Source organism: Magallana gigas, chromosome 7 (genome assembly GCF_963853765.1).
Source record: "Magallana gigas chromosome 7, xbMagGiga1.1, whole genome shotgun sequence".
Classification (NCBI taxonomy): domain Eukaryota; kingdom Metazoa; phylum Mollusca; class Bivalvia; order Ostreida; family Ostreidae; genus Magallana; species Magallana gigas.
Genome location: NC_088859.1, coordinates 19,734,416 through 19,744,695, shown reverse-complemented (window position 1 = coordinate 19,744,695; position 10,280 = coordinate 19,734,416). Strand labels below are relative to the sequence as shown.

General features: G+C 33.9%; 1 protein-coding gene across 1 annotated transcript; it reads right to left on the bottom strand.

Annotated features, from left to right (window-relative positions):
- Positions 1-208: 208 nt before the first annotated feature.
- Positions 209-5,622, bottom strand: LOC105341095 (protein disulfide-isomerase). Its single transcript, XM_011447406.4, has 10 exons — positions 5,410-5,622; positions 3,910-4,107; positions 3,561-3,694; positions 3,139-3,276; positions 2,901-3,005; positions 2,655-2,780; positions 1,986-2,186; positions 1,701-1,821; positions 1,319-1,587; positions 209-866 (listed from the first exon to the last, which is right to left on the bottom strand). The coding sequence occupies exons 1-10, from the start codon at positions 5,546-5,548 to the stop codon at positions 810-812; spliced, it is 1,488 nt and encodes a 495-aa protein (XP_011445708.2). The 5' UTR covers positions 5,549-5,622; the 3' UTR covers positions 209-809.
- Between the last annotated feature and the right edge of the window lie 4,658 nt (positions 5,623-10,280).

Sequence of the window (10,280 nt, the reverse complement as noted above, 5' to 3'; positions counted from 1 at the left end):
TAAACATGTACACAACACCTTAGTACATGAGCATTTATAACAGACACACTGGTACCTAATTTTTTAGCATTTTCCTGTTAAAACAGCACCAAACAAAAAATCATTAATCTTCATTCAATACCTTCCATCAATCACCACAATAAAGATACACATTCACACAGTCACGCACACATATTTAGTCCCGAATGAGTTCTTTGATTTTGAGGAGAAAAAATAATATCATCTCCCTTCTAAAATGTATGCATCTCAAAAAAAAAATCATAATAATGGAAGAATCATTATTAATTTCCATTTGTAAAACTTTTAAAATTCAAAGCTGTTCAAGAAAAAAAATAATAAATAACCATCATATACATAATTAAAGGACGAAAAAAAAAGAAGATAAACATAAATTGGAATGAATCATAATATAAAATGCCACTTCTGTAATAAACTATTCCATGATCTTCGACTAGTTCCAGCATTAACACGTGCACATAAAGCTGCCTCAATACCAATGCAACAACAACTCAACGATCAGGAGTGTCAAAATAAAAATATGCCCATTCCCAGTTAAACAAGACCCTAAAGGCACAACTTTAGCAGGTTTATACATAATTCAGCACTATACTTTTTGTCTCTTTTATGGTTAAAAGACATGCCTTTGATCTTTAAAAAAAAATTAAATGCACTGTCTTTTTGGCATCTATGCTAATATCCATTTTTTCATGACATAAATGATGATAAGAAAATGTGATCATATGGAATTTTAAGTCCTTTTTTTCATTCTCCTCTTCTCTGAGATCCTTCTGTCACTAAGATGGACTCCTTTACAATTCATCCTTAGGCTTATCCTCCTCTTCTTCTTCCTCCTCTTCCTCTTCAGGCTGTTAAAAAAGAGCAAACATCATTTCTACATGTAAGCACCTAGATCTGAAAATGGGTGACTAGGGACAATTTCAAATACAGGTTTAACTGTAGCTGTTTGGTGCAAATCACACAAGACATTTTATCTAATTTAAAGATGACATCTAATGTCTACACAACTTATAATCTCCAAATAACTTAGTTTTTAATATTCAATATTATATCAAAAGGCATTACAAGTAGTAACAAATATCTTCCACTACTGATAAACACTAGTATTCACCCTCATTATAAAAACTTCTTTAAAAATTTAAAATTTATATCAGAAGGCTTTACAGGTAGTTACATTTATCTTTAGTCACTGATAAACACTAGTATTCAATTTATTTAAATATATAACCTCATTATCAAAACTTGTTAAAAACTTGAGGCAAAAATATCCACAAACATCAAGGAAATGGGACCAACATACCTCCTCAGGCTCCCCAGCACCATCCTTTCCACCGCTCTCTACAAACTTGGCGAGAGCTTCGAGGGTTCTCTCACCGTTGTAATCAACGACCTGTTGGCTACCTTTAGGGAAGAACTTGAGAGTAGGGAAGCTCTGAACTTTGACCTGTTCTACTTCATTGGCTGTGGAGTCCATCTTGGCAATGACAAGGTCATCTCTGTCCTTGAATTTCTCTGCTAACTCGTCCCAGATGGGAGCCAACTGTTTACAATGGCCGCACCATGGGGCATCTGATGACAACATAATCAAATTATGAGGTTTACCATTAACAAACATGAATATAAATTAAATATCAAAGAAATAATATCTTGATCAATTTGGTTTACAACTCTATTGTACTTACAAAATTCTACAAATGCATCTTTCTTTTCATCTAAAGCTACTTCAACGAAGTTCTTTCCAACTAAAGTTTTGACTGGTTTGGCATCCCAATCCTCAGGGACTTCTTCACTCATAAGATGTGGCTGTAAAATAAATTATACAATTCAAAATTAATGAACACGATCATTCTCCCCCTTAAAAAGTAATTTTAAAATTTTTCGAAATTAAAATTGGTTTATAACGACAGAAGGAATAGCCAGTTCATTTTGATTTCTTATACTATAATTAAAAGAACTCATAATTCTACCTTAAGTTTTCCATCTCTGAAGGCCTGAACAAAGGATCTGACAGCCTCTGTGGAGAGATCGTTGGTGTCTGGCTTGTATTTGGTCATGTCCTCTCCGAGGGTGATGAGACGGACAGCAGGGCATTCCTCGGCCTTAAGTCCGAAGAATTCCAGGATTCTGGCATTATCCTCATCACTGGTGTCAAGGTAAATGAAAAGGACCTATAAGAGAAGGGGAATGATTAAGCAAATGAACTCAAGATAAATGTAAATTCAAATTAAGGATTTATCATTCATTTTAGTAGCGTTTAAATCTTAACATTTTCCAACAAACTTCAAATTTTCTCAACACTTGTTACCTGAATAAGAAGAACTACTTCTGATTAACATTGAAGCTAGGACTGCACAAGATATTAATGGTCTATAGGTCTGGGACCAGTAAATTGTTTATTGGACTTTTCTTTTTTTTAAAGCACTTGCCCTTATTTTATAGTCTTTTTTAAACAAATCCATAATGATCCATTGGGACAGTAAAATTCATGAACTGACCATTAAGATTTCTAAGATGAAAGCGCAAGAGACCAATAATTCTATTTATAAACTTGGAAATAAAATCTGAAGAAAGCTACACAATTCCCATCAAGTCAAACTGTATGCCAAGCAAACTTATCGAAGAACACAAAGGCTTACCTCTCCCTTAAAGTCTTTGGCTGCTTCTTTGAAGTCACTCAGTTTGGTATCAAAGTCTTTGTCAGTCTTCTTGACGAAAAGCAGAATGTGGTTCTTCACTTCACCTCCAAAGATCTTCTGGGCGCTCTAAAACGATTGACAAAATAAATGAAAGAAAGAAACTCCAAATCATGGCATATAATATAACACAGAAAAGAAAATGAGTACCTTTTCTGTTCATTATAAGTGTAAAATCAAGATAAATACCTCTTGGGTGAATTCAACAACCATTGGCAGACGGTTGGAGGACACAAATTTGGACACAGCTTCAGCAGTAATAGCTCCCTCAAAGTTGTTGCGTCCTTCATCAAACTGTAGAAGAAAACATTTTTTTTTTAAATATAACATTTGAAACTTCTCCTCATACTCCATTTAAACACTACTTTCATTCATAAATGGAAAAACCCAATTTCATTCTGATCACTTTCAAGCTCATAAAATTTACCTTCTTGAAAAGAACAATGCCATCAGATTCCACTTCGTATTCTTTGAAAAGATCAGCCTCTGAGGTAACACCAAATGGAATGTCATCAATACCGGAAGCTGCCTCCTCGAATGCCTTGGCATCAGCTGATTTGTCATCCTGTTAAAAACAAAAGAGAAAGTTATAATCTTGATGTAGATAACATCATATCAGTTCAAGAATGGATAATGGTTGAATGATAACATCCTTGTACGTTATTACCAACTTTCATCTCTAACCAGAAGTTAAATAATAAATCACATCCTGCTGCTAAGTACCATCCACTTAGCTTTGTGTAATCATGGTTTCCGCATTCTTGTCAGTTACTACCAAATTTTTTTTACTGAATAAACCAAGCCCTGCTATAGATCTTTGACCATGAACTGGGAGAGTAGCAAATTTACCTTGAAGAATCCAATGACCACAACATCATCTTTTTCAACAAATTTCTTGGCACCATCGACATCCTTGAGAGCAATACATGGTGGGCCGGTCTTCTTTCTCAGCCAGTTGACAATTTCGGGAGAGGTTCTGCCACCTGTATAATGTCAAACGATGTCATTATTTTTCTTTGATTTTCAAATAGTAAGGGGTTTGTATTTTTACTATTAACACATTATTATGATCAACACATATTGACATTGATATGAAAATCCTGATCAGATTTATAATGAAAACATTGAAATATCTGACCAGTTTCTTTTTTTTTGGTCAAATATATGCTTGTTGTTTCTTATTGCACAATTGCTGTACCTCCATATTCTACTGGCTTTCCATCCTTGAAGAATTTGATGGTGGGGTAGCCACGGACTTCAAATTTCTCTGCAAGTTTCTGCTGTTCAGTGGCATCAACTTTTCCGAGTTTGATTTCAGATCCTTCATCAGCAAGAGCCTTAGCTGCCTTTTCATATTCAGGAGCAAGGGATTTGCAGTGTCCACACCATGGTGCATCTACAAATTTGGATAAATAAACGTAATAATTAGTATATCAAGATATTTTTTGACACGTCATGTAATATCACAGTCTACTTGAACATTTTGTTTAAAGTTTGAACAGAAGTAACTGCTATATCTAAAATTCTATTCACATGGAATTTTTTTTACTTTCTCTAAAATTCTAATAACATGGAATTTTCAAAAAATCATAAATAATCTCCGCAACTTATCACTAAGTGACATATATTAAATATATCACTTCCTTCAGTCACTCTAAATGTATGCCACGTCGCAACGTTGTCACCTTTCCATCATATTTAAATCAAGATACATTTAATTGATACACTTTATGCACCACTGCCTAATCTTTTTATTCTTTTTTGACCCATTTTATCATGCTTTACTGATTCTTTATTTCCACGTCAGCTTCAAAGGTAACAAGAGGCACTAAAATTAGTTCCTGAACTTTACTAGGAACAGAATAAATAGTTTTGAAGGAAAACAAGGGGGAAAACAACATGTGCTACTGTTTTGTATTGTTCTGTCACATCCAAGATCACAATGACTTTGTGTCAATCTTGTTCAAGTAACATGGAACAAAAATCCCCAGGCTAGAACAAGTGTATCAAAACAAGCAATTGCCTCAGGTGATTACTTTTTAACATGATTACACTACAGTCAGATTATTGTTAATTACTATCATAATTTCATCCATTATTGATTCTTTGACAACTGCCTGAAGCTTTTTTTCTTTCATATAATAATGTAACAGAAAAAAATCCAAGACATAAAATGAATTGTCTGGCATTTTGAAGAATTATACTTTTGACTCTCAAAATAGATTTTCCCCCTGACCTATATATTTAAAGCCCATGTTTCCTTTTGATCATAAAGGAATGTTAGTGTAATCATTGATGCATGACAGACCTAGTCAGGTCAAGTCAGTGATGGCATTAATAGTTGGCATTTTAACAATATGGAGACTTACTTCATGTAATAATGAATTATTCAAATGGTCATTTTACAATATAAATACTCCATTGAATTCAAGCACTTAAAACAAACCATAAAAGTGCATAAAAAGTAAGCAGTATGCAAAAGAAGAAAAGAGTTCTTTTTTTGACAGATATGACACGGATTGTCATATTGTGAGCAGACGACAATTCTGAAAAAATATACATACAAACGAGTGAGGAAAATAGCCGCTATCGCATCTTACTGTAGATAATACTACTTAATCACATAAGATTGTCATAAACCACTGCCACATGTAAACTGAAACTCGTGATAACAGATGCCGGTAAAAAAAATACTTACAGAACTCAACTAAAATGTACTTGTTGTCTGCAATTGCACCGTCAAAGTTTGCCTCTGTCAACACCAAAACTCCATTTTCTTCACTAATGTCTGCAAAGACTGCGCTAAACGCGCATAAAAGGAGCAATTTCACATACATGTTTGTTTAAGAGAGAGGTCTTTTCGATATGTGTCTGACTATAAACGATTCAACGTGGCAAAGAGATTGATGCTAGTGCGCATGTCCGTATTTAGCCAGCAGTAGTTCGCGTGTTGTTTTATCATTGGTTAATAATCAAATCAACTCCACGTTGTTACGTTTTTTCCTACGGCTGTGAAAGAAAAATGCATTCATTAATGACGTTGAAGTGTAAATAAAAACAATTTTGGAAACTCCTTTAAAGAACTCCCTTTGGAAAATATTATTACAGTGACGTATTTAAACGTATAGTCTAACACTTCATTCATTCATTTACTCATTCACACAAATACCCATTGATCATAATGTAGGCTACTGCCTGCAACTCTAGTAAAGTTACGGTGTTAATTAATAATAATAATAAATGATAAAAATACTCCGATACTTTAAACAGTCTGCTGGACTGGCGTGCCAGAGGACATGGGTTCAAACCCAAACAGAGTCAAAAATTGTCTCTGTTACAAATTTACCAGTACTAGCTAGCTCTCTCTCTCTCTCTCTCTCTCTCTCTCTTTCTCTCTCTGGATGATAACGGTAAATACATGCCAGTGAACCTTTCATCGATTCGATGTACTATATTTTTCTTTTCATGTTCATTCAAACATTCTCAGTTCTTTATTAATCATGTTAATCACTGAGTAGTACTGAACCCTGTATCGATGTTAAAATATACATGTACATGTACAGATGTGATATTTCCGTACACGAACTCAACAAAATCTCTTTAAATTTAAAAACATAAAAGCACGAAGAGTAGTTAATCCTTAAGTTTACTTTTTTTTAATTCTTGGAATCAACACATTCATACAGTGGATTATTAATTAATTTAAGTATGTCATTATATAGTTTATTGCCTGCATGATCTTCAACTGCCCACCCTGGCAATCTATACATACGGCCAAGTTATAGCCTATAGCTTTCAAGTATTGAAAACAAAAACAAATGCCCTTTTTATGTTTACAGCTAGAAGATATGTGCATGACAAATAGCGATGTCACTTTTTTAGAAGCGACCAAACAATGGTCGCACTTTATAGTGCAATAGGAAGGCCCATTCATTCCCAACCCCTAAATTTGACGTCATGAATGGGGAAATTTCAGTCCATGATAAAAAAAAAATATTTGGAATATTTATAGTTCCAAGTTTGGAATTGAAAAAGTAAAATAGTAAAGTAAAACTGTATGTGTTCGATGAATAAAATTCATAAAATCTCTTGAATTTACTCGAATCAGAAACAAATGTACAAATAACATGTTATCTTTGTCTCTGCTTTTATATAAAAATGTTTCATATTGTAAAATTTTAAGAAAAACAAAACTTTACGAGTCATTGAATTCCGCTTAAAAGTAAAAGTAAAGGTAAAAGAAAAGTAATAATACATATATAATATATATTGAAAGAATAGTAACAATAGTGAAAGTCGAAATAATGATAGTATAACAGTAAAAATCTTCCCTGGTCAAGGGTTTCTGATTCTCGCTGCTCCTCACAAGTGAGGAGTGGCACGGATCAGAAACCCTTGGCCAGCGAAGCTTGTGAGGAGCGACGCGAATCAGAAACCCTTGGCTAGCAAAGATGAACAGTAAACAAAGAATATAGTTACTTAAATATATAATAGGTTAATTATGGAACGGTATAACATTAAAGTAAAAAAGCAAGCTTAAAACATATACGCATCTGGATGGGTGTCATGGGGTCCAGAGAATAACTAAACTATAATCTAGAACTCCATCTATACATTACATGTACACATTTGAAATTCTATATTTATATTAAACACTCCCACTTTTTCCGGTGCTTGCCGCGTGTTCGATCGCGTTCAATTTGGCACTTCAAGACTGAAGATGATGGAGAATCTTAATTTAATACTGTAACATGCACATCGTTAAGATACAACGGCATTGGATCATAGTTGCATTAACTTAGCTAGCTTTTAAATTGAATAATGGTGTCATCTATGTAATGCATCTTGACCGTGGACATGCGTATGAGGTGCAATTCAAGACGAAAAAGCAGGAGAGAGAGAGAGAGAGAGAGAGAGAGAGAGAGAGAGAGAGAGAGAGAAAGAGAGAGATTTTAACATTTATTACTAAATGATTTTTTTAAATTGGGGTCTTTTTAATCACACACGTTTTTGTATATTATAAATGTAATATACCTTTAAAGATATGCATGGCATTTTAAATAAAAGGTCATTAAACGAATACCAAATTACTGTAGTTTAATGCTAATTAATAAGATTTGATGTAACTTCATGAAGGATATAGTGAAAGAAATTACGTAGGGTGTTTAAAATTCATCACATTACTTAAAATACACTATCGATCAAAAGAAAACAATGTAGAAGTCTAAATTTAAGTAGCACTTCATGTATCAAGCCAGAGATGTAGTGGGGGGGGGGGGGTGGGTGGGTTGGGTGTGGGGGGACTCGGAGGCCCCGCTATTTTTCTATACGATTCCGTTGTTATTTCTCAAAAGGAACACACCCAAAACCCCCGCTTCTTTTGAAAAAAACAAAAAACAACCTGAATTCACGCATGGAAGGATTTCGTTGCTTACCTTATCAATCAATAGTAACTCATATCTAACTCTCATTTTAGAATGATTAGAGAGGTTGAGATTTTAAACGTGTACGGGTACGCGTACGTGTGTTAAAACTACACGTACACGTACACGTTTTTGTAATTTATCAGTTGAGATTTCTTAACTTGTAGGATATAAATGTGTTCGTAAATCGACGCAGTTTTGTGACATGAATTTATTTAGTTAATTCCAAATAAATGGTAAATTTCTTATCATTTTTCATGCAAATGAAGTTTAAAAATCTATATAATGTATCACAAGAAAACATTCACTCATCAATAAGATTTTATTTGTTGTAAAAAGCTACACGTTTGTACTTACGTGTAGACGACACTCTACAAGTTTAGAGAACGTGTAGAAACCATGTCGTCACAAAAACTGATGACGTAATACGCAAACAATTTAGGTGATTCCCCTAGTTCACGTACACGTACCCGTACACGTTTGAAATCTCAACCTCTCTATTATATGCAAAATAACGTATAAACTTATTTAAATATTCTTTTTTAAATCGTCCTGTTTGTGGAACGGAGGTCAAACGAAATATGAACTAACCCCCCCCCCCTTGTAATTGAAAAATTAATATACAAGTAGCTCGTTAGTATTTTAATTAACACAGTTTTACAACAAAATAAAACGGTGATATATTAATCTGTCCGGCTTTAACAAAAAAACTATTCTAAAAATGAATTCTTGACGTGGCGACGTATGTAAATCAATTAATTAAAAAAAAAAACCCAGGTAAAGCAAAGATGATATCTCAATATCCGGGATCTAGATGAACTTGCGGATCCAGCTGCAGTAGAAATCCCATTAAACATTTGATGTTAAGCTTTATCATTATAAGTGCTTCTTATATAAGATAATTTTAGATCTCAAATAGGATATCTTTATTAATATGAACATACTTTATATGTGACTTTAATTACGCTTTTACGATTATGTACGATTAATTTTTTAACATATATACGTGTGAAGTAGGATACGTGTATAGCTATACGTGTTCAGTAGCTGTTGGTTCGAGTCCATTGGTTGTATAAACATCTCTTAAACTATCTTCGACGCCGCTTCCGCTTCTTTTATTAATTTTTAAAAAAATAGTTTAATAGTAATATTTTGTAGGTATTGACGACTATAAATTATTCGTGATTTATTATCATTATAATGTATACATAATTAATTTCTCCTTCCAATGGTACAAAACTTTTTGAAACCCTATAGATAATTATGAATATACATAACGTTCGGAGCTGGAGGGGACGAGAGTTGTGGACAGATCTAATATAGTATACGATACACCTATCTGGAGTTACATCTGGAGACTTGCCGTAACAATGCCTTCACGTGACGTGCGTTTCACATATTTATTGAGTGACTTTAGAGCATCCTCGAGCCAACATTTAAAATCGTCAGTCTCGCTTTGTGTGTTAGGTAAAACTACAACACGTGTTACAATTCTCAGACGACAGCTTGGGAACAAAACGCTCAAGTGTGGGCTGTAGAACAAGTCCAGAGGCGGACCTAAGACTTAGGGTCTAACCAGATATCGAATTAAACCGGATATGAATTCTAAATATTAATATGTATCTGTGAAAAAAATCAATGGATATACATGTACGTAAATATCATATCATATGAGCTTTTTCTACCTTTTGAAATGATATACAAGAAATGCGGAAAAATCCTATATGTCGACCCGTCTTTAATCTTTATCAGAATTCAATATCTAAGCATGCGATGTCATATAGAAATACTTGTATGAAATGAAATAGATACAGATCTATTGTCAGGTTCAGTTGAATTCGACGTGTAAACCATGATAGTGTGCCCTTCAGACTTCTCTGGGGTCATGCAATGATACGGCATAGGAAATGGAAAATTTCAAAGAATTTAATTTTAGAAGTAATAACGAAGATCTGCGTGCACGTAGAGCGGGGAAGGTGGTCTTTTTGTTTCTCAATAACCCCCTCCCCCCATTTTAATTTTTTCTAGATGTTTAAGGTAGCTCGCTAACTCACCCCTACAAATCTATACACTTTGAATTAAACTGCATGCAAAAACGTTGGCCTTGACATGTAAAAGAGCACATGTTTCCATAGTAAACGACTAT

Bases quoted from the DNA above. Each gene is read 5' to 3' on its own strand.
- LOC105341095 (XM_011447406.4), bottom strand. From the start codon at position 5,548: ATGTATGTGAAATTGCTCCTTTTATGCGCGTTTAGCGCAGTCTTTGCA. The intron at 3,695-3,909 runs GTACAGCAATTG...GACATTATACAG, and splicing joins AAAGCCAGTAGAATATGGAG to GTGGCAGAACCTCTCCCGAA. The intron at 2,187-2,654 runs GTAAGCCTTTGT...CTTCTCTTATAG, and splicing joins CCAAAGACTTTAAGGGAGAG to GTCCTTTTCATTTACCTTGA.